We start from the raw sequence: 25,050 nt of genomic DNA on the forward strand, positions 1-25,050 counted from the left end.
TTCTGTAACTGCAATTTGTATCAACTCTCCTTAGAGTTTTTCCTGCTAGAAAAAAATATGAATTGCAGTTAATGAAAGGTCTTTGTAGCTGAAATTCCAAGAAATTGACGTTTTGAAGCTAGCGACAGAAAATCGCCAATTCTATCTACTCGTGTTAACCAATGCAGCTGCATATGACCATGGCACATCAGTGATTTGTAGATATTTAAAGAAGCACCCCAGTTATCCAGCTACAAATCACCAGATAAGACAAGCAGGAAGATTTGTAAATGCTACAGATCATTGATAAAGAAGTTACTAATTTGACATGGCCTTCAGGCCTCGTGTACATGGATTCTATAGGCATCTGACCTAAATTGAAATAATTTTCACGCTTAAGAGAGGCACCTGTCCTTAGTAATGAGTGGCTGTACATAGATCTATGCTGTACATGCATAAACCCATGCACGCACCCAGACATAAATCCCTGAACGTGGCTTTACTGCATCCAGGAATTTTGCACCCTTGCATGAGTTTTCACATCACTTCCTACTGAGAGTTTTCTGACCCTCCAGTAGAAGGACATAAAAAGCTAATAACAAGTACTTTCTGATGAAAAGTATATTAAAACAAACAAAAATCAATTCAAGCTGTGCGTTTATTCAGAGGATACACATGTGCAACCCTTCTATTATATAGCAAAATAATATCTGGTGAGCAGTGAAGCACTGTGTATGGTACCAGGCCCTTCTGTACTGTAGTTGGTGTCATATGGTAACAATTTCCAACAGTATCTATATGGTGTCCTGGCATCAAGCATAATATAAAAAAAATATATATACAATGTATACGACTGCAATCTAGGCACTGCACCAATGTCAGACAGACACTTTCTAACCTTCATTAAAGGGAATTTCCAGGTTAGGTATAAAAGTCCCATCTGCCTAGAGGGCCAGTTGTACTGTAAATCTGTAAAGTAATGGTTATAGAACAATACTAGATTTCACCAAGAGGTGGTGCTGCAGAGAAATCTGTTAGTGCAGCTTCAATAAAATCCAGAACATCCTTTGTCAACCTCTTTACTCCAGAGGAACCCTTCAAATAATTTTCAGATCTCAGAGAACCTATTCTGAAAGCAAATCATTGGAGCTCGTAAGGAAAATGCCCCTTACATTGATGATCAGTTGGAAGAATGCCCCATTACAGACAGCTAAAAAAAAAGGTTATCAATGTCATGCTACTGGCTCTGCCAAGTGGAGTTGGATCTTAAACTATGTAGGTACCATCAGGTGGGAGATTAATCAGCCAAAGCTCAAGGAACTCCTAAAATACTTCTGGAGGAAACCTGGTTGGCAATGGATGCTCTAGAACCTATAGAAGACACAGGGACTCTTCTGAGGTATTGTATGTATAGGTTAAAAACCATTAAGGAAATTTTGTTTTAAAACAGATTCCCTGTCAATTCTATTGATTTCCATCATCATCTATCTCTTGTTGATTTCCATCATCAATTTATTGTTGATTTCCATCATTGTCTATTCTTTTCTTGAAATTTCTATTGCACAGGCAGCATTGATAAATACAGTGTGTTATTAATACAATCCTTATTTTTATAGATATTTTTAAGGTAAAGTCTCAGAGTGAATAGCATTGCAGTGATATATCAAAGTAAAGCGTTACTAAGGGTTATGCATTTCTAGTGTTGGTAATGCAGATGCTATTTTGTAGTTCCTGGCTTTGTACAATGCAGTAACACAGGTTCCGTTCCTCTATTCTCAGCAGGAGTTCCTCTGTCTGGAAAACAGCACATCAAAACATGTTCATTAACATTATAAATTCATTGATTGCGATTTTACAGAATGAAAAAAGGAAGGCTAAATGACATCAATCTGTGTTAAAGGTACACTAACATTTAGATGAAAAGCCAGTACAGTAGTTTGAAATATTCTCACACACCAAAAGGGGTAGCTCATAATGTTTATCAAAGTGCACCCATTTTCCATAAATTCTACTTGGACATCTAAATTATTGGATTCATTTTTTTAATATAATTATATATATATATATATATTCTGCATCCAAAATCCTCACTAGGTCTGGTACAAGTGACATATTACCCCTATCCTGGAGTCTTTTCACTGTCTAACCATCAGATTTTGCATACTGTAGACTTTAAGAGCCTCTTGCTCACCTAGACTTGTCACCCCACTATCTGTTTGAATTTTTATCAATTTACTCTCCCCCTCGTAACCTCTGCTCCTCAAATTCTGGTCTTCTGTGTGTCTCCTCTTCTCACCTACACTCAATGGGAGACAGAGCCTTCTCCCGCTATGCTCCTAAAATTTGGAATTAATTTCCAAACATCAGAGAGTAATTTTCTCTAAACTCATTCAAATCTAAAAACTTTTTTCTGAAGACAAGCTTTCACGTAATTATCCCTTTTTTCCCGTTGTCTTATTCTGTAAATTTTTTGTGTTTTCTTTGTAAAGTGCTTTGAGAAGCTACCTTTAAGGCCTCATGCACACTAGATATTTTTGGACGTTTTTACAGCTGCTGTTTTTGGCTTCAGACTTTTTTTCTACAGTCAATAAACTCCTCATCATGTTAGCCCATGTGTCCATGCATATATAGGCTGTTGTCAACTGTTTTTGGCTGTAAAAAAAACCCAAAATTAGTGGGTTATGAAAGAAGTTTTTGCAGCTGTAAAAACGCGCCAATGTCAAAAAACACTGATAAACGCCAATAAACACTCAAAAAATGCAGCTCACCAGCGTTTAATGTTTTGATCCATTGAAAAAAAACAAAAACGCTAAAGCATAAAAAATAAAAACGCAAAAAAATGCTATTCCAAAAACATTGAAAAACTCACTGCAAAGCTACTAGCGTTTTTGGAATGTTATTTTAACGTCCAGTGTGCATGAGGCCTAAAGGTTTTTTATTATTATCAGATGTGAATATTTACATTGAGCATAGCTGGACCAATGTAAGTTTGCAAAAAAGATAACAGAGTCAGACCGCTGCCCTTATACCCAAGCTGCAGCCTGGCTCTCAAGCAGTCCAATACACCCTCTCCAACACTGTTCTGAACAATATGGATGGGGGAATAGGCTTTTGAACTTTTGACAGAGTAGCCTTAAAAAGTAAACATTCCTTAAAAATATGGAGGCTGCTATTGATCACTCTGCAAATAACAGTTGCCTGGTGATCATGCTGACCCTCTTACTTCAAAAACTGGAGTTAATAACCCAGGAAAAGTATGCACATAAGAATTTCTGATTTTCCTAATATGCATATTTGTTCTGTACCAAAAACTTAAAAGAATTAAAGCCAAGGGTCCAGCACAGAAGCCAAGAGGTTAGCCATTGCAAACTCCATTTATTAATTTATTTTGAATAATATCAGCGTCAGTCTGTTTTTTTTTTTCCCCTTAAAAGGCTGCCGATGCACCACAAAGCACATATATAACCGGGTATGCAATTTTTTTTTAATGCAGCACAACACAGCACTCATCTATGGGTTGGGTCGTAGTGCACTACACTACTTTTATGCATTGCAGTGTGTTCCAGTAACTCGTACAAAATTTTCCTCAAGTCACAGTGGTATCAAATATCCCCAATGACCCTTTTGGGCTGATAAGTGAACTCATTATTTGTCTGTTTTTACAATGATCAAAAAATCTTGAGTCATTTCCACACATAGCATCAAAAATCTGCTTGCAAGGAACATGCAGGACTAAGGCTCAATCCCTCAGTCTCACGTGATACTCATCACATTTGCATATTAATAACTCACATTAAAAATCACAGCAGTAGTAACACATCCTCCCTGCCCCCAATAGCACCGAAGACTGTGTGTGAGATGGCTGGTTAAAATAAACTGGCTAATTCATCAAAGTCGTTAAAAATACTCTGTTAATGAATGGAGCTTGCATAATGACTGCTGTTTTGTGTCTCCCACTGCTCTTTATGGCCTCATTCTTTTCTAGATCTCTAAATATATCTTTGATTTGCTAATTAATTAAAATGGAGCTTGTGTGAAGTGGATAGAGACAGAGAAGGAACTTATTTAGTTGAAGGGAGGTTTTGCCTGTATATGCAAAAGGACTGGTATATAATATCATTGATTACTGCTGGTCTATAGTCATTATGTTAAAAGGGGTGTTGATGAGATGGGGCTGAAGACTCACTATAGTCCAAGTAATATAAAAACCATTGTGGTTTGTACAGTACCATTTCTGTGAATATTTTATTCCCCCCCCCCAATTAATGTATATGTATAGCCAAAACTTTTTTTTGATCTAGATAAAGTAGAGAGAATTTAGAACACCTTGTTATGTGTGTTACAGCATGCTGCCTAGGTGCATTGGGGTGCCATCCAAAGTTATTGGCAATGTCCTGGTCCACCCTCCCAGTTCATCCTGGTTTTCTTTCTCTACGCTTGTCCCAGGCTCACCCCACTCCACTTGGCACAGGCTCACCCCACTCTGTTTGTCCCGGTATGCATTGTCACAAGAGCAAGAGGTGTGGGGAAATCTTCCAATGCATCTTTGGGCAAGCAGTAAACATAAACCTTCCCCATGGAATGCAATTGGCAATACCCTTCTCTGTTCAAAACCACAAATGTTTGGCTATACATACACTTTATTATTTTTTGCTAATACCATAGCATTCATATCATAGAGCATTATTTAGTATAACTAGTGGTGAAACAAATACCTGGGTGTCCAAATTGTGAGCTGCTGTATTGATGTCCTGCAAAGCTCGCTCCATGAACTCAAACGCATGGCAGTCTACACATGGCCGAGCTTTGGAAAAGATTGTACATAATAGTACATTAGTGAACATATATTTATATATAAGAAAGCAGTATAAGACTTGGCAGCGCCAAAGTAAAGAATTGTTTTATCACATCAAGACAATTGTGGCTAAATGTAATGCCGCGTACACACGATCGGAATTTTGGTCGGAAAAAGCTCTGATGGTTTTCGTCTGGATTTTGCTCAAGCTGTCTTGCATACACACGGTCACACCAAATTCCGACCGTTAAGAACGCGGTGACGTACAAGAAAAAGGAAGTTCAATACCCAGTAGCCAATAGATTCCATCTCGTAGTTGAATCTGAGCATGCGTGAGTTTTTTCGCCCCCCGGAATTGCATACACACAATCGGAATTTCCAATAGAAAGTTTTTCCATCAGAAAAATTGAGAACATGCTCTCAAATGTTTGCTGGCAGGAATTCGCCAGGTAAATTCCGATGGAGCATACACAAGATCGCATTTTCAGACGAAAAGCTCTCATTGGTCTTTTGCTGGCCGAAATTCTGATCATGTGTACGTGGCAAAAGAGTTGCAAAACTCTTTAGGGATAAAAGTGGTAGAACCATGCAATGCAAAGTACAGCCCAACGCCACTCTCTGGAAATCCCCTCAGTTGAAACTGAGTTCATGATTTTTCAAGAGTGCCTCACAAGGAGACTGTGTAAGCTTTATCTGTTTTTATCTCAGGTTGTAAATTAAGAGTCTTTGAAACATAAAGATAGGAAGAGGGTTTACAGTGTTTAGACTAAGAGACTCATATTTAAAATGAGCTCACAGGCCTAAATTTTGTTTCCAGGAATGAGCAAAGGGGCTTATTCAAATACGACCATATGAAACATATTGTATTATTGTCATGACTCTGCAGTAATACTTTCATGCTCTGTCTGTCTCTTACCTGGTCTGTGTATCAGCTTTAGAGCTTTCACTCTCACACCTGCATGGTTTAGTAATCTTCCCTCTGTGTGGCTCCACCCTAGCCTCAACGGGAACAACTATTTAACACCACGTTCTCCAAGCCTGCCTTGCCAAGCAATATTATGTGTTTGGTTTCCTGTTTGCTCTTTGCCTGTCTCTGTTACCGATCTTGGCTTGTTCTTGACTATCCCTGCTTGCTTGTGACCCTGACCTTTTGGCCTTTCTGTCTATCCTTGTCTGCTAGTTGCCCTGACCTTTGGCTTATCTCCTTACTATCCCTTGTTGTCCTGGGCTGCTGCTTTCTCTCTGTCCTCCTGTAGCCTATCATGAGCATGGGCTGGGACACCCTGGGGGATGCAACGTGGAGTCAGTTACAGTGCAGTCCATCCTCACCACTAGAGGCTCTGGTGAACACCTGCTGACTCTTAGACTGCCTGGGGCAGTGATGGCAAACCTTGGCACCCCAGATGTTTTGGAACTACATTTCCCATGATGCTCAACTACACTGCAGAATGCATGAGCATCATGGGAAATGTAGTTCCAACACATCTGGGGTGCCAAGGTTCGCCATCACTGGCCTGGGGAATCTTAGGCTCTAGCTCCCAGTGGGATCCGTGTTGGTGCTCCAGTGGACCTGCCTGCCTGAACCACCCAGAGTTACATCCGCAGCAGTCAGCTGTAAGGTCCACATGACAACAGAGTAATTATCTGAATAATTTTACATTTATTAGTTTAATATTTTTATTATAATACTAATTATATATATATATATATATATATATATATATATATATATATATGTGGCTCCTGAAGAACACGCGCTATGCGTTTTTTCTAAAGTTAAAGTTGCCTAAACTGCAGTTTGGTTTGGGTACAATTATCTAAATTGGGCCTCGACATCAGTCTGACTGGACTGTGAGATGTTCAGCCTGGCCACAGGGGGCACTGTCTCCTCTGGCAGGCATCGAACTATGGTCTGGTCAGGTGCTTAAGTTACTCTCTCACGGAGCCCGCCCGGGGGAATGGCGCTCTCGCTGTGCTTTCTGGGAGAGGGTATTTAAGATGTGGATATCACGTGGTTCAGGTTTCTGGTCCAGAATGATGTGCTGACTTCATGGTCTTGGTCCTCCTGACCAGCCCCCAGGAAGGCTATGGCCTGGGGTGCAGATCCATCCGACTTTAATGTCTCGGGGATGGCTAGCCCGAGGCATATATACACATATATATATATATATATATATATATATATATATATATATATATATATATATATACACACATACACTCACTCATTATCTATTGTTGAATGTTAATCATGAAATTATAAAATTATTAGTGAACGAGAGGTATATGGTTCAAATACTGTATATGAGTTGGCATGTATAGGAGTTCTATTAATGAGAATATTCATGAATAACCGTTATACTTCTAGTCAGAACCAGGACTTAACTCTCAAGGTATGTACAACACAAGATAATTGTGTAGGTTAGATCCACTTAGTAGACATATAATTCATGGGTAGAGACCATAATTTGGAGCATCTGACATCAGTTAGACAGCTCTAGATATTTTATAGTCTTTTTCTAAGCCAAAGTTAAAGGTTACATGAAGATTAATTTTGGACAAATGAAAATTTTCAATAAAATTCTTATCCTATACTGTCCCTGGTGGTGAAAATATTAAGAGTCCAAGATGGTCGCACAGATGAGGTTGTCATGGTTACATAGAAACAACCTGTCATTTGACATCATCAATTACGTAGTAGTTACACACACTTTTTGGGTAGAATAAAAGTGGCTACACATAGCTGAAGGGAGGACTGGAAGGGGGCTGAAAGAGTTTTTGGGACGGAAAGAATCTTGGAAGAAGAGAGGAGAAGGACAGAGCACAGAGATGTAGGAATGTTGGAAGAAGTCTTTAGGGACACCTAACTTGATGCTTCTCAAAACAAGAGTTCTTAAGCCCTGGTAAAGTATTAATCTTTTTATTTTTACCTTTTGGCAATTTAATTTTTTAACATATACAAAACAAAACCACTTAAATATATGGCAGAGCAAATTGGAATTATGTTATTTTTACCTGCAGCATGAAATAATTATATTCCAAATATTACAAGACATACACATTTTGGTCTGTCTCTGTAAAGTGAAGGCCAAAGTCTGTACAATGGTTTTGTCGTGATATGTGTTTAAAAATAAATTAATCCTAAATGTATTTTTACTGAAATAGTGGTTTAAAGCAGAGTTCCAGGCTTTTTATGTTTATTAAACGTCAGCAGCTACAAAAAGTGTAGTTGCTGACTTTTAATAAACAGACATTTACCTGTTCCACAGTCCAGCGAAGTGGCTGAACGGATGGTCACTCCTCTCCACCTCCGCTCCACCGGCGCCTCCATTGCCACTCTGGGCACCCGGCTGTGACAGCTTTCGGCTTCACGGCAGGGCACGCACAGCACATGCGCAGGACACGCACAGCACGTGCGCGAGTCACGCTGCGCTCCCGGAGTGGACAGGCGATCTCCTGGGACCTGTCATGTGTCCCAGGAGATCGCCTAGAGGGAGGGGCCGAAAGGAGGAGTCACCTTGGCGGTCCCTGGGCGGAAGGAGGAAGTGGGACAGGAATTCCCCCCCTCCTAACGAAGCCCCACTCCCCCCCCAAAAAATGACATGCCAAATGTGGCATGTAAGGGGGCGAGGAGTGCTTAAAGCTGAAGTTCTATTTTTGGGTGGAACTCCGCTTTAAGCTTTAGGGCCGGTTCACACTGCAGGCGAGGCGAGGCGACTCCGACTTGCCTCGCCGCGACCTGCCTCGACCTCAGCGGCAACTTGCAGATGACTTCTGTATAGAAGTCAATGCAAGTCGCCCCGAGGTTGCCCAAAAGTAGTACAGGAACCTTTTTTCTGAGTCGGAGCGACTCGAGTCGCTCCTCTCAGAACGGTTCCATTGTACAGAACGGGGGCGACTTGCGAGAGCGAGGCGAGGCGAGTCGTGTCGCCTCGCATCGCCCGCTGTGTGAACCGGCTCTTAAGGTCTGTTTGTTTTGAGAAAGAATCATTATTAAAATCAACACCTAATCTATTTACATAAGTCCGTGGAGCTATGGAAAGCTATTAACCACTTCCCGACTGGCGCACAACGATATACGTTGGCAGAATGGCACTAACAGGCAAATGGGCGTGCAGGTACGTCCCCTTGAATTTTCCGCGCGCGCCGGTCGGGACCTCCGTGAGTCTGATCGCGGGTCCCGCGGACTCGATTGAAGGAAACCACCGCTCCAAGTCGATCCACCAGGATGATCGCTTCTCTTACAGACGGAGAGCCCCAGGTGCTGGCTAATGCATGCACAGGTGAGAGAAAATGAAAAAACTCTGGACAGCCGCACTCCGAAAGGGATCTATTTTCTTGTGCCTTTTATTGTAAAATAAAGATCACATAGCACGATCCACAGCAAATACCGAACAAAATGCTGAGAGTTTTTTCATTTTCTCTCACCTGAGGAAGAACGGGGAGATGCCGATGTAAACAGTATCTCCCCGTTCTGCCTAGCATCAAGTGACACTGATCTCTGCTCCCTGTGATTGGAGCAGAGATCAGTGATCTGTAAAACACAGCCACACCCCCCACAGTTAGCAACATGCCCCTAGAACACACTTAACCCCTACACTGCCACATCCTGGTTAACCCCTTCACTGCCAGTGTCATTTACACAGGAATCAGTGCATTTGTATGGCACCGATTGCTGTATAAATGACAATGGTCCCATAAATGTGTCAAAAATGTCTGATGTGTCCCGCATAATGTCGCAGTCACAAATCGCCGCCATTACTAGTAAAAAATATATTATTATTATATAGATTTTTTGGGGATATTTATTATAGCAAAAGGTAAAAAATAATGTTTTTCCAAAATTGTCGTTTTTTTTGTTTATAGCGCAAAAAATAAAAACCGCATAGGTGATCAAATACCACCAAAAGTAAGCTTTATTTGTGGGGAAAAAAAGGACGTCAATTTTGTTTGGGAGACATGTTGCACGGACATGCAATTGTCAGTTAAAGCGACGCAGTGCTGAATCGCAAAAAGTGCTCTGGTCTTAAACCAGCAAATTGGTCCAGTCTGAAAGTGGTTAACTGAGAGTTACCAAGTCTAAAATTTACGTTAAGTTATCATTCAGGTTTTGAAATATGGTATTTTGTAATAAGAACTTGTGGTAAAAATATATTATGTGTATTAACCCCATATATTTGATATTTGAAAGTATATCATCACCAAATATATCTGATATTATTACACTGCATTTTTAGTTAATATATATTTTAGCACATCGTTGTTATCTCTTGTCTTCAAAATAGCACAGATAAACAAACTTAAATTACTTGGTTGTATTTGTGGAGAAATGTGAAAATCTCCCTAAAAACACAAACATTTGCATGATTTTGTATATATAATACTGTTTTAATATTTCAGTATAAACATTCTGACATAACTGACAGGGGTTATAATCCTCCCACTACTCCTACTCTAGCCAAAATGAAAAAAAAAAGTTTTGCTCATAGTTCTACTTTAAAGGGGAACTGAAGTTCTGTTGTAAAAAGTTGAGAGCGGGCAGGCTTTTTTTTCAGAAGAGACATGCACTGTCACTATTTGCCTGCTTACCGTCTCCTCCAGCACTGTAAACTGAGCTGTGCAATCACAGCTCACCTTGTAGGTGCTGGGCCGGTCTCCAAGTACTGGGATGATGGCCTCCTGTGCCCTCAGAAAAAGATGTCAGCAAAGGGTAATGGGACATGCAAGTATGAAAACTTTAGTTCCACTTTAAGGTTTAGCGAGCATATGGCTCCCTCCTCTTCCTCTCAGGTAAATTTGGGAGGTTGGGAAACAATAGCATTTGGGACAGATTTTTTGCCCCGTTCAGTTGCAATTTCCCCCCCAGAGAGTCTTCTGTGAGATTGTTGACTAAAAATGTTTAGATGGCCCTCTGCCCTCTCATTTCTACCAACTGCTTTAGACAGTCCAATACACTACTTACTTTCAGCCGGGACAACAGTGCCTTGCTCAGATAAACTTCCAGTCACCTTCTGAGCCAGGGAGGTGACCGTAAATATGCCTGTGACCAGCCCCAGAAAAGTCATCATGGCGGCAATGTAGGACATGATGAAAATCTGCAAAATATGAGAAATAGGAAAAGCTACAATAATGCTGTTTATCCTTAGAAACATAGTCTACTCCAATTTCTGACCTTCCTCTGTGTTGTCCTAGTCTCTTTAAAGCACATGGTTACCCCCTTTAACTTTTTATAAAATCTAGACAAGAATGATGTAGGTATCCTGTCCACTGTCTGCTGGGATACCAAAATGCCACTCATCCCAGGAGGCTTTGAAACGGTCTACCACACAATATACATGCACAGCAGTGTGTCATTGGGGTGGCCTGCTGCAAGAACCTGGAGTCAGTTGGATTTTGATGACGTCACACAGAACTGTTGAATTTACTAAAGGCAAATAGACTGTAAACCTTGCAAGTGCAGTTGACTTCCATAATCCAAACATGTGCAAGCAAATAATTATTATTATTTTTTTTCCCCTCTTCCATGAGATTGGGTATTCTTTGCAAAGTGAAGCTTCATCATCATTTACTGAGCTCTGGAACAAGTGCACCGGCACAGTCTATTTGTTAAAAATATACACAAGTCCATCAAGTCCAACCTATGTGTGTGATTTCACCAGGCAACATTCGATTTGCTGAGCATGTGAGTTTTTTTTTTAAGACAATCCAGTGAACAAAGTAAGAAGGGGCTGAAAAAAATGAAAGGCGCATGGGTTCCTCTTGAATTTGTTTTACTTTTAGATAGGAGTATGGACATGTTACAATCCCTGTCAGGTTTAGTCCCCACTGGGAAGATTTGATCTAGTGGCCAAAATATTATAGTTTTCACAAGTGCATGAACTGGATCAAATCCAATGATGAGGGGGTAGGGCCAAGTCCGACATTCATGTCCGTGGACGTAAATGCTGAACTTAGGAGCATGCCCACAAAGTAACCCCCTTGGGAGAGTGCTTCTCCTAGGGGGTTATCTGATGCGGGGGAGGAGCTGGGGGAAGAGGATGTTCTGGGCCACTCTGTTAAAAACAAACTGCACAGTGGAGGTAAGTAGAATATGTTATTTAAAAAAAAATAAAAAAACAATCCTTTACAATCACTTTAATCTAACTCAAGTTATCTCTCTGTCCACGCCAACAACACTACACACAGCTGCCGTTTAACCACTTGCCAAATATGAGATCTGAGGACTTTTTGACACCTTGTAATAGGAATAAAAGTGACCCATTTAAAAAAAAAAAAAAAACAGTGAAAATATAAATAAAATCAAGTAAAATAAATAAGAAAAAAAAATGTTTTAAGCACCCCATTCCGGCGAACTCTTGCGCAGGAGCGAACGCTTACGTGAGTAGCTCCCGCATATGAAAATGGTGGTCAAACCACACATGTGAGGTATCATTGCAATCGTTAGAGCGAGAGCAATAATTCTAGCTCCTTTGTAACTCAAAACATACAACCTGTAGAATTTTTTAAACATCGCCTATGGAGATTGTTATGGGTAAAATTTTGACAACATTCCAAGAGCGGGCGCAATTTTGAAGTGTGACATGTTGGGTATGAATTTACTTCGCGTAACATTATCTTTCACAGTATAAAAAAATTGAGCTAACTTTACTGTTGTCCTATTTTTTTAATTCAAAAAAGTGATTTTTTTTCCAAAAAAAAAGTGCGCTTGTAAGACTGCTTCATAAATACGGTGGGACAAAAAGTATTGCAATGACTGCCATTTTATTCTTTAAGGTGTTAGAAAAAACAATTATAACGTTTGGGGGGTTCTAAGTAATTTTATAGCAAAAAAACGTGTTTTTAACTTGTAAAAATGAGTCTGAAAAAGCAGCCTTATATAGTGTGGGGCATGGACTTAGTCCTTCTGAGCCCTGATTGGCCAAAGGCATCCTGCCTTTGGCCAATTATGGCTCTCTTAGAAGAGCGCGCTGTGATAGACCAAAGCATGCAGGTCAGGTGCATGCTTTGGCCAATCATCATACAGCAATGCACTGAGATCTCGCAGTGCAATATGGGGCATTCCGCGGTGCTCACAATCTCCTGCAATGCGAATTGGATGTGGGGATACCCGCATTTAATTCACAATAGTCTGAACCCAGCCTAAGAGGGTGGACGGCACCAACAGGTAAAGATAATTTAAGCATTATGTATTGCTCTGTTAAAAAATAGAGCAGCAATTTCAGACATCACTGACCTGTCCTGTGCAGTGAAAATGGAGATGTGTCTGTGTTCAGGTTCTAAATGGCTTCTATATATACAACACATGGGATACTAAAGAGGTATGACCACATGTTAACCCTTACATATTCAAAGTAATCTCTTTCTTACAAAAACAGGGATTCTTAATTTGCATATATTGCAATACATGTTCAAAGTAATCCCTCTCCAGCCAGTCCTTACTCTGTCTTGCAGATTGCCAACCTCTGAAAGCCCACCAAAGGTCCTGCATGCTGCATTTTTGGTGCGCTTTCAGAAAACACACAACCTTATAGCAGTCTATGGGAAATCGAGGGTACACTGTGCTGGACCCTTGCTGCGGCCAAACCGCACCTCGGCAGTGTGAAACTGCCCTTATTGCATAGCCATGTAGTAATGCCCCCAGCAGGGGTTGCTGAATGTTGTGGTTCATACCCCAGAAAGGCTGACCCTGGTTATTTAAGGAGGCCTGCCCCCTGCCAATCCAAATTGGGGATTGGTTAAGGCTCCTTAAATTACCCCAGGCAGCTCCACCTCTCCTCTCCTTCTCTCTTTCTAGCACCTTCTAGAAAGAAGAGGGAGGTGACAGTGATGCTACCTGTGAGTCACCAGCCCTGCCCTGAGCCACTTCCAGCGCAGAATGAAAACAAACAAGCCTAGCCAGCAGCTAGGCCTGCTTAAATTTTCCAACTCTGATAGAAAAATCCTCACTCTAATACCTACCTAACTAGAGGGTGGAAATAGGGAGCAAACAGACACAACTGGAGGTGAGCTTTTTTTGGGACCCATCTGGCTGCTTGCATAGATTGCTATTTTTACCTGTTGGTGCTGTCCCCCCACTTAGGCTCCATGCACACTGGAGCTCAGAAACTGCAGCTTATTGGAGTTTGGGCATTTTTTTTAAAAGCCCATAAACTCCACTCTATGTTAGCCTATGTGTCCATGCACACGTGGATGTTTTTTAGCTTTAATGAGCAGTAAAGTTTATGGGCTTTTTATTGAACACCAGAAATTTGCGTTCAAAGTGCAGTTTTTCACTGCCAAAAAACGACAAACGCTAATAAACGCGCGTAAACGCACATAAACACGCGTTAATTAGTGTTCGGTGTTCTATTTTTTCAATGCATTGTGGGAGTTTGGAATGCACTGTGGGATTTTTGGAGTGTCCTCTGTGTATTGTTACTAAAAACGCCCATAAACGCTCATAAACGCTAGTACGAAATGCTGTTAAAAGCAGGTTTTTCAACCAGCGTTTTCTGCCAGCAATCTGGCATCCAGAAAAAGCTTTTTTGAGCTTCAATGTGCATGGAGCTTTAAACTTTGAGTCTTTCCCTATTGTGGACATGGATCTCTGGATCTTGGTCATAGCTCACCTCCAGCTGTGTCTGTTTGCCTTTTATTGGCTCTATATTTCCATACTCTTAGGCTCCATTCACACTTATATGACTCCAAGGACGGGTGTAACTTGGATACGACTTTGGCTTTGACCAGTGATAATGGACACTGTTGCATTGTATAACATTCAGGTACGACTTTCATGCAACTTTTGAGGGATAACATTGAGGTCTATGGCCCTCAAGTTGCATGAAAGTAAGACCAAAGTAGTGCATGAACTACTTTGATGTGGCTGTAACTTTAAGTCGCACATATATGAATGGTTATCATACCACGACTTGTCATGCAACGTCAGTGTCCAGGATTTATGATCATCATGTGTTAGCAAAAATCCCCCTGCTCCCCTCCAAAAATTAAAAAGGGATCACTAATCAGCATACTTAGCCCTAAGCATAAATTCCCTTTGCAAGCCAAAATCCTCAACAAACAAAAATTCCCCCTCCTTCCAATACAAATTTCTCCCTGCTGAAATCCCCCCTTCCAGCACAAATCTTCTCCTCATCCTCTTTCTAAGCTCAAATCCTCTCTCTTCCCAAACGTTCCCTGTTAGCACAACTATCCCTCTCCAAAAAAGCACCCTGTTAGCACATACCCTCACCCCTCAAATTTCCCCTCCAAGCGCAAATCTTCTCCCTCTGCAAATCCCCCCTCCCAGCACAAATCCTCTCCTCCCCCAAATATCCCCTCCTAGCACAAATACCCCCCCCAGTCACCCCGAGTAGCATAAATAAATTTAGCACAAATATCCATCAATCATCCCTACTAGCACAAATTCTCTCCTTCAAATCCCCCCAAAAAATCCCCCCTCCTAGCACAAATCCTCTTCCCCCATCCCCCAGCACAACCCCCCTCCCAACCACCCCCCAATTTTTCCATCCCAGCACAAATCTTACCCCTGCCAACCCCCAAAATCCCCCTCTTGGCACAAATTCTCCCCCCAAATTTACCCTCTAGCACATATACCTCCCATCATCTCTACTAGCATAAATCCCCCCCCCCATCCCATGATATTTCCTATCCTAGCACAATTCCCCCATCACCTCTTCTAGCACAACCCCCCCCCCCCAATCTCCCTCTAAGCACAAATCATCTTCCCCCCTCCTAGCACAAATCCTCATCCTCCCAGCACTAATCCCCCCTCTGAGAACAAATCTTTCCCCTGTCACCCCCCAAATCCTCTTCCCCCATCCCCACAGCACAAATGCCCCCTCCTGGCACACATCCTCATCTACCCAGCACAAATCCCCCCTCTGGGAACAAATCTTACCCCTGCCACCCCCCAAATTCCCCCTCCTAGCACAAATCATCCCTACGAGCACAAATCTCCTCCCCCCACAATCCCCCTAACAGCTCTAGGATTTCCCCTTCTAGGATAAATCTTACCCCTGTCACCTCTCCCAGCACAAATCCCCCTCCCCAAAACATTTTTTCCCAAATACCCCCCCCCTCATCCATACTAGCACAAGTACCCCCCCCCCCCCAATTCCTCTAACAGCCTCCAAAATTCCCATTCTAGTGCAAATCCCCCCCCCCCCCCCCACAAATCACCTCTTCTAGTACAATCCCCCAATTCCCTCCTCCTAGTCCAAATCGTTTTCCTCCCACCCCCCAGCACAAATGACCCCTCCTAGCACACCCCTCCCCCCAATACCCCTTCTTGAAAAAATCTTATCATGGCACCCCTCAAATTCCCCATCCCAGCACAACCCCACCAGAATTCCCGTCCTAGCACAGTGGCACAAATATCCCCCCCCCATCGATCCCACTAAGAAGTAAAGAAGTAATAATTTTCTCCCTACAAATACTCTCATTCCTTCCCTTGTGTCCCCAGTGCAGTTCTCCTTTTCTCTTCTTCCAAAGCTCCTCCTCATGTTGACATAGAGCTGATGAGGAGCGGGGGGGGGGGGGCGATTTCTAAACCTGCCTATGCGGCAGTTGGCGGGAGAGATGCTGCTGCTGAAGGGGACTGGGATCACAGCTTGGGGATTCCACTGGATGTCAGCTCTGGGTTTGCACCCTACACACATTGCTGGGAGGAAAAGGGAGGGCAGGGGGGGCAGGCAAGCAAACTGTAAAGTCCTGTTTTTACATTCCCAATGGAAGAGCGCTACAGTGCCAGGAGAGTGAAGCTGGAGAGGAGAGAGAGCACAGCCCACTCTCTCCTCCTCTCCACATTTGGCATATAACATACAACACTAAGCTGACAAAAGTAGTGATGCCACTGTCACTACTTCTGTCAGCTAATAGTTGCAGAAACTCCCCATATAGCGCCCCCTCCACCTCTCATGCTACAGATGTCCTGGGCAGCCGCCCCTCCCGCCCCCCTTACCGGCCTTGATGTGGCTTTGGTAAATCTAAAGAAAAATTATACAAGGAAATTGTATAATGTGTAGCCAGCTTAAGAGTATGTTGTTTAGCAAGTATGATATTGGCAAACTGCAAGGTAGAGTAGGGACTGACCAGATAAGGATCACTTTGATACAGTTGGCCAGCTTGAATGCGTATTAATGTGTATACAAACTACAAATCCCTGAATGTAAGCAAGCGTTTGCTATGAATATGTATATACTGTATATATACTTTTTTTTTTTTTTACTTCTCGATAATGTCCAACCTCTGATACTTTATGGCCTCATTCAAATGGGCGTACCTATCCGTACTCCTGTGAAAAAGGTCATCTTTGCCCGCATGCGATGCACAGGTGTTCCATGCATCCATGCAGGCATTCCAATTTGTGGCTAGTGGGGCGCAGCCACAACACTGACACAAACCCTAGACCCAGTTTGACAGCCAAGCAAGTGCCTGTCCCCAAACGCACACTGTCTGTGTTCAGGCATCTGCACCCACGCAGCTATCAGTTTGGGATCAGTGGCTATATCCGTGCAGTTGCTGCATTCCAGTATACAGAGGCGGAATGGCTATGGGGCTATGGGCAAACACCGGCCTTTACATGGGTGTGCGGCTAGGGTCATCGCTGTGCTTAATATATATATATATATATATATATATATATATATATATATATATATATATATATATATATATATATATATATATATACACACACACACGTTTTTGCAGAGAGCCATAGCAAGTAGTCAAATTCTGGATTGCTATCAGCCCAGTGTAGAGATAATCTGCGATTCTTGTGGGTTTTTGCATTATACACATCTTTGTACTTGTTGAACAAGTCCGCTTATCTCCTCCCTGAGCTCTGCTATCCATCTTCCTGAGGTGAGAGAGCTCTCATCGGAAAGACCAGCACGGGGCACCTCACATGCAGAGACTTGTCAGCTTGTTGGAAAATCACTATGCAAGCGGTCTCGGATTATTTCTTCTCAATGGAAAAAAAAGCTTACTACCTGATGCGTACCACATTTACCTGTTGGCCAAGTTGGAAAATCCATTACGGGTTTGAGGACCAGCAAAAGCCTTATTACTGTTCTGGTTTAGACGTCTACCCTTCTACACTCAGCAAGAGTAGACAGTACAAAGCTGGGACTTTGTACTTAAAATATACATTCCCCCATACTAACTAGACACCATACATGAATGAACATGTTTCTAATCATTATGACTGTAAGTTTATTTGTTAAAGAGGTTTTGCCTCAGAATGTGTTTGTTAACCATTCCCCATCCAGCACTGGTGTCCATTTAACAGGGTCTTTATGCCCAGGGGGCAGGAAGGCCTACCCGATCGTGTGACCTCTTTGATTGGCTGTCACAATGGTCACATGAGGGAGAGCCGGTCCCACCAGCTCCCAATCATTACTAGAGACTAGGAACTGTCTAAGCCCTTGTACACACGGTCTGAGATTCCGACGGAATGTATCCTATCGGACCATTTTGTCTGATAATCCGACTGTGTGTGGTCTTCATCGGACTGTTTCCGTTGGAGTATCAGACGGACCAAGTTTTACAACTTGTCCGTAAAATTTTCTGACAAAATGCTCATGACATACTCCGATCATGTGTAGCCTACTCCGACGGACAAAGTGCCACTCATGCTCAGATCAAATTCCTAGACCAAAGCCATTGGCTACTAGCCTGAACGTAGTCCCGTCATAACGAAATAACGTCATCACGTTATGTACAATCGGATTTTCCGACAACTTTGTCAGACCGTGTGTATGCAACAGTTTCGGACAAAATCCAATGACTGTGTGTACAAGGGCTAAGACAGGTTGGTCACTGTGCTGGGAGAACTCACAACAGAGAAACCTCAGCTGCACATGGATCCATACGTGAGTGTTATGGACCACCCTTATTGCCGTCGCATATGTGTGATGTGGGTGGAAAAAGGTTAATGCAGATCTTAGGCACATTAATTATGGATTTGTAAATAAAATACAAAACGTTACATGTTTATCACCCTCTAGTGTGCTACTAGCAATAGTGAAGGTAAATTCTAGTCTGGCTCAGGGCTAAGCCTGAGCCATTGAATCTGGGTCAGGGTCACTGTGCAGGGCTGGATGACTCATCCCGATTCTAGAAGGTAGTGGGTGGAAGCTAGGAGGGTGTTCTTGCATATTTAGGGGCCAATCCCCAGGAAGTGGGCCTGGCAGGGAACTAAGGAGCTCTTAAATAGACATAAGCCATGCCAGCAGGGGACTCAGGTGGAACATGAAGAAGCAGTGCTGAGGCAGTCTGTCAGTGACCCTTGAGAGACCCCTGCCGGCTGGGGCTTGAGTGGGCTGGAGCTTGGGTGGGTCTTGGCCTAGAAGAAACCTACCACAGGAGGCAGTTGGAGGGACCTTATCCGGAGAGGCAGCAGGAGCAGATAGAGACGGAGTGACTAGATCAGCACAGTGCAAGGACAGACGAGGGGAGAGACACACAGAAATTGTCTTTACTGTGAGGTTTCTGTAGAAAAGTAATGAACAGTAACAATGCACATATGGCCAGGAATCAGTTGAACAATAATAACTAAGACACAGAGCAATATAGCTCAATACTGTATTCAGGTAGCTAACAGGGGATGTCCAACCTGAGAATAACCCCAAACACATAGAAATGAAAATCCTATAGCATTAGTTACCTCTATATAAATTGGCTCTATGAGTCCAGGCAGGAGAAGAGCAGAAGAATGACCGTTTTGACTCCTGACACCACAGGCCCATGTGGAGCCTTATTAGAGCCTCTGGCTCTAATCACGTGCTTCAAAAAAAAAACACCCTCCCATTGGAATCCATGCGCCACCATGTATGTAAATTAGGGGGCCGGACACATGGATGGGGGGGGGTTGCGCCCGTGCGCCTCTTATGGACGGGCTGCCACTGGTCTATAATGCCTTATTCAGCAGGACTCAGATTGGCAGAGGGTGAGGAAGTAACAGGAGCCAATCAGGCTCTGCTGCAATGCACATGTGCTGACACTGAATATGCTTACAGGAGAGAGCAGAAGAATGATTTCATCAGATTTCCTCATTTTCTAATCAATAGGTTGAGGGTGTGTTCTTGACCACCCTGGGTCGCTGCTGCAGTGGAGGTCGGGGATCTGGTAGGGCTCTTTGACAATGGTGGCCCCCGGCCCCCCACTAGAATTCTAACAGTACAGCTTGACAGGGTCCCTACACATGCCTTGTTCCTTACTCTGTCTCAGGTAGAGAAAGAATTGAACTTTTAAGAGCTGCTCCCTGATGATTAGGTATTTACTTGGGGAATATTCAGGCCCCATTCACACTTGTGTAGCGGGAACTTATGTTCCCACTCGCTATTCTATGTGGGTGACTGAGAAAATTCCATAAATAGACATGGGCCATGCCAGCAGGGAAGTGGAAGATAGAGATGGAGTGTTGAGGAGAGGCCCTTGGGGGACCCCTGTCGGGGAGGGGTTTTACCTCAGGCTGGAGGCTCGGGATAGCTGGCTTGGAAGCATCCCACCATAGGAGGTAACTTGAAGGTTTTCTGCCAGAAGAGGCAGCCGGAAAGAGCAAAGCAAAGACAGTGAGTAATATTAGCACAATATAGGGACTACACAAGGGGAGACTGTTAGCTGTAGAAGTGCTCTCTGAAGACAGAATTGTGCTCAAGTCTTCATCCTTGCCCTGGGTAGTCTCCATGGAAGTGTGCCAGTCAGGAAGTTACTGGGGAAGCATGCAAGTCAGGAAGGACTGAGAAGGAAAGCAGCCAGGTGGGCTGGTATCTTCTGCGGCAGTAGAACTGGGCACAGGGTCTCAGGAAGGCAGAAGGAGATGCTGTTCACTCCATGTTGTGCTCCTTTATCCACTAAACCAATGATCATCAAACCTGTCCTCAGGGCCCATTAAAAAGCCAGGTTTGCAAGATAACTGAAATACATCACAGGTGATATCATTTGCTGCTCAGTGATTGCAGTATTCTAGTCTGCATCTCCCCAAGGTAATATATAAAACCTGGTCTATTAGTGGGGCCTGAGGACAGGGTTGATGACCACTGCACTAAGGGACAGGTTGTTCCTAGTCTGTAATGAGCAGTTGCTGAATTAACACTAAATACTGTTCGTTCCCCTGGAGTAATCAGCAGGAGCTGCTCATGTGAACCAAGTTTGTGCAGGCGGAAGGAAAAAAGAGGACTTTGTGTAAATGACTTTGTGAAAATAAGGAGGGAATTGTCCCCTTTGTTCATATTTCTGGACATTTTACAAGTAGGGCATTCCATAAATACCCTACCCATTCCAAGTTATTAACCTCTAATAAACAACAAAAAACAAGCCAAGGACTGTTTTTCTGTGTTAGAATGCATCAGAAGTTCCTACGTGGGGTGTGCTACATGTTATTTTGGGGTTTTCTTTTTTGACATATTTTTGTAGTGGGTCCTATTTTTTATTTCACAAACTTTCTTTTCTGTTATATTAGGCAGATGTGCATATAATCATTGAATAATGGAATATTACTGGTCTATAGCATGCATAGACATGCGCAATAGCTCCCCCCTGTTTTGAATTTTACAGATATCCAGATTTAGGAGTTTCTGATTGCTGGAACACACTGAGGGCAAGCTGTTTACTTCCCTGATCATTGATCATTTATAAGGGCTGGAACCTTACCTTTTTTATTTTCCTATGGTAGTTTTTGGCTTAATTGTGCCCCAAACATAGAGGTGACCAGAACCGATCATTGGAAAGCCTCAGATACACAGGGAAGGTTGTGTTTTGATTGATGGGTGTAAATAGGTGTTTAGTTAGCTTGCACGTTGTCACATCGAGAAAGGGTTTCTGAGATTCTCTGAAATGTTGGTGTTTTTTACTGCGTGTTTTGTTATTGAGATCTCAGTATGGTTCTGTTTCAGGTGGGACTTGAGTTGCACAGAGTCGCATGAAAATGGAAATCACATTGTTTTCAGTGGTGTCTGTGCACATCAATGCAAATCATCATGGTGCTTGGAAGAGGTTCCTGTACTACTTTGGTGAATAGAATATTCAAACCTTATCAGAGTTGCATCCAAGTTGCACTACATAATCGCACTGAAAATCAATATCAGATGACCGCAGTGTGAACCTAGCCTTAATATTTGAGATCCTCTTTTTGCTGTGCTGCCCATGTTTTGGCTAATGGATTTTTGTTTATGTCTCCAATTGGCCATGTACCAGGATCAGGCTAAAAATTTGAAGGTGGATGGATGGTGTGACACTCTGGTCTGTAACACTAATGTCACTTCACATGTGATATCTTTGCTTCACAATAATTCTATAAGTAGCCTTATTGGTATGTTTTATCAATGATTTACTTATATCTAATCCAGTGTAATGGTATGACAGCTGCAGTATTACAGACATCTCTACGTCTCTGTACCTGCAGTGCATTGTGGGAAGCAGCCTGGCAGCAGCGACTAGAGGGTTTCCTACCTTTGGGACAGAGCCGTGTTGCTGCAGCAGACAGGAGCAGTGTGGAAAGCCAAGCGGATGTGACATAGCGGACAGACGGGCTTCTCTTGTACTCCTTCCTCGCTCGTTGGGTCATTGCTATGGAGAATTCCCATAGTTACATTCAGATCTGTCAGGACACAGCTGGCTTATAACAAGCATTTCCAGTATCTACAGTGTGGGACGTGGAAACTATTTTCCAGAAAAATAATACTGTGCGACAGCTGTAAATGCAAGATGGCAGATATGGGCCTCATGCACATGGACGTAATAAAATTATATCTATGCAGGATCTGTCTGGCAGAAAGATGCTGCAAAAAAAAAAATGCATTTAGTAGTACAAAAACTTCTTCCGTTTTTAGATGGCGAAACATCAGCAAAATTTTCACATCTAAGATTTTTCTTCAATTTCTCTAGCTCAGTTTTCAGTCCCAGCATGTATACAGGCACATGCATTTACAAGTGAATTATGCAGAAATACTGGTCAATGATGCAGAATTTTCTGCTTTAATGGGACTAGAGGCCAAATTCAATTTAACTTTAAACTTTAAATATAACAAAACCCAATGGTCTTAATATGTGGTATGAATGGCCGTGGCCCTTTATCACTGGTATGACAATATACTGTATATAACCAATAATAACCAATATATTTTATTTTGACGATATAACATTTATAACCATACATTGATTATAAATACCAATGCTTTAAAAGCTCGAACCAACCAAATAATAACAAAAACCGCTATCCCTTATAATTAAAGGAATATTCAAAAAGGGTGAAGGACGGCGACAAAGGGAGGGAGGGGTGCCTTTTCTTCTGCTACAGTCTTTGTTCTGAATAAATTTGTTGCTTCAAATTCTTTTACAACCTCTTCTTTTTATAGGTTCGTTGGATCACCTGACCAACTGTAGAATTTTCTAGAAGTCAAGTGTCAGCTGACAGGTAAGTGACCATTTAAATAACAGATTTTTTTTTTTTATTATTTAATTTACCTATTTCCATAGGTAGGGGGCGCTATTGCGTTCCCCCTACCTTCATTCTACTCACTGAATGCAGCACAAGATTACTGAACACAAGGCAGCTATACAATTGTAGCTAAATATGGAAAAATAAGGCACTTAGTGAATATGTGAATTGATTAAAAATGAAATGATCAAATTGACAGCAGCACTCACAACATTGTACACAGCAGCATCCAGAAACATGATAAAAAAACGTGTTGCGCAGTCCTATGAAAATCAATTAAAAATGTGAATCAAAAATCAAAATGAATTAAATGAGAACAAATAATAAAAATATATTATACAAATATATAATATATAAAAAATATATGAAACACCAAAGTCCATAAAGTGACAATATGCAAGGTCTTTGAATTCAGTGCAACACCCAGTGCTTAGATAAATGAGGCAAAAATATCTTCTAACCAGATCCAAAGACCTATCAAGGTCTATATTCGCATCTGTGAGCTTTATTACCCCTCACATTAGGTGCAGATCATCTTAGCTTATCCAGCCTCCTTGTGGGGAACCGTTGGTGAAAACAAGCCAAAGGTAATAATCACAGGATATCTACAGAAGGCGATCCAACAGATTTTATTGTTGTTGTTGCTGCATATTTTTTTGTAGAGATGTATGCATCTTATCCTGAGGAAGTGAATTTCAGACCACGAAACGTGTCGAGCCTTTCACATATTTTCCTATTCCTTAAACTTCAGAACAGCAATATTTTTGTTTTCACCACACAGCAGCTTTGGTTTAAATGATGCAACCTGTGGCACAACAGCTGAGATGCTCATAGGGCTGGAGATACAAAGGCTCAGGGGAGGGTCCTATCTTGAGGGAATACAGACAGGATGGAAGAAGGGGGTGGGGCAGTGCTTTCAGCAGGTCTAACCTATGTTCTGTGCTCGCTGGCCTATTGTAGCGCTATTCTTGATCAAGGGCCACTGATTTAAAGTTTCAGGTTCAATTCACGCTAGTACAGCAGCCAGGTAAACAGTATCTTCACCCACTGACTCCATAAAGTCAGCTGAAATAAAGACCATGGGTGTTGCCTTTTTACATTTATTGCTGTAGTAACTTGGATAGGGTTCAGGGGGAGCTGTGGGATACTTCACATTACTAACTGGAACAACTTCCTTCTAGTAGCTCTGCTGAACAGACCCTCCAGCCAATTCCTGGAGAGCTGTGTCCAGATGATGGTTGGGGAGTGCATAAATATTCAAATTGCCCATACAGCTCTCTCACTCACTATATTCTATAAAGCTCCAAAAAACAGGGGGAAGCAGACAGATTAGCAGCCTGTGGAGCACAGAGCAAGCTGCAACAATTACACACACAGCTCTGCTGGTTACAGAAAAGCAAATAAAACCTGCCAACCCCAAAAAAATAGCAGCCTGGCACGATACTGTTGTGCTCAGATCTGAAAGGCCTTCTTCGCATGGTTAAAATAAAGTATATACATATGTGAGGGATGTGTTTACGCACATGGGATGCACATGTGTTCCATGCATCCCTATGCAACGCAGTCCCATTGCTGCCAATTGGGATGCAGCCAACTGACATGAATGGGACTGCCTTTCTGGGAATGTATGCAGCACCTGTGCATCCTAGTGCAGGTAAACATATCTATCACATGGGTATATGTGTACAATGTAGTACGCCCCATTTGAACAAGGCCTAAAAAAAAAAATAGATTAGATAGTTCTATAGCTCTAAAATGCAAGGTTCTCCTGTTTTCCTTCATTGTGCAAGACCTGTGTTCAAATTTACCTGCTGTTTATTCAATCAGCTACAAG

General features: G+C 42.3%; 1 protein-coding gene across 1 annotated transcript; it reads right to left on the reverse strand.

Annotated features, from left to right (window-relative positions):
• Positions 1-619: 619 nt before the first annotated feature.
• On the reverse strand, positions 620-22,355 carry NICOL1 (NELL2 interacting cell ontogeny regulator 1). The gene is made up of 4 exons (XM_077477918.1): positions 22,229-22,355; positions 10,737-10,869; positions 4,695-4,783; positions 620-1,773 (listed from the first exon to the last, which is right to left on the reverse strand). The coding sequence occupies exons 1-4, from the start codon at positions 22,292-22,294 to the stop codon at positions 1,666-1,668; spliced, it is 396 nt and encodes a 131-aa protein (XP_077334044.1). The 5' UTR covers positions 22,295-22,355; the 3' UTR covers positions 620-1,665.
• Between the last annotated feature and the right edge of the window lie 2,695 nt (positions 22,356-25,050).

This window comes from Lithobates pipiens, unplaced genomic scaffold, assembly GCF_037356315.1.
Source record: "Lithobates pipiens isolate NorthernLeopardFrog02 unplaced genomic scaffold, aLitPip1_a1.2 Scaffold_13, whole genome shotgun sequence".
Classification (NCBI taxonomy): Eukaryota; Metazoa; Chordata; class Amphibia; order Anura; family Ranidae; genus Lithobates; species Lithobates pipiens.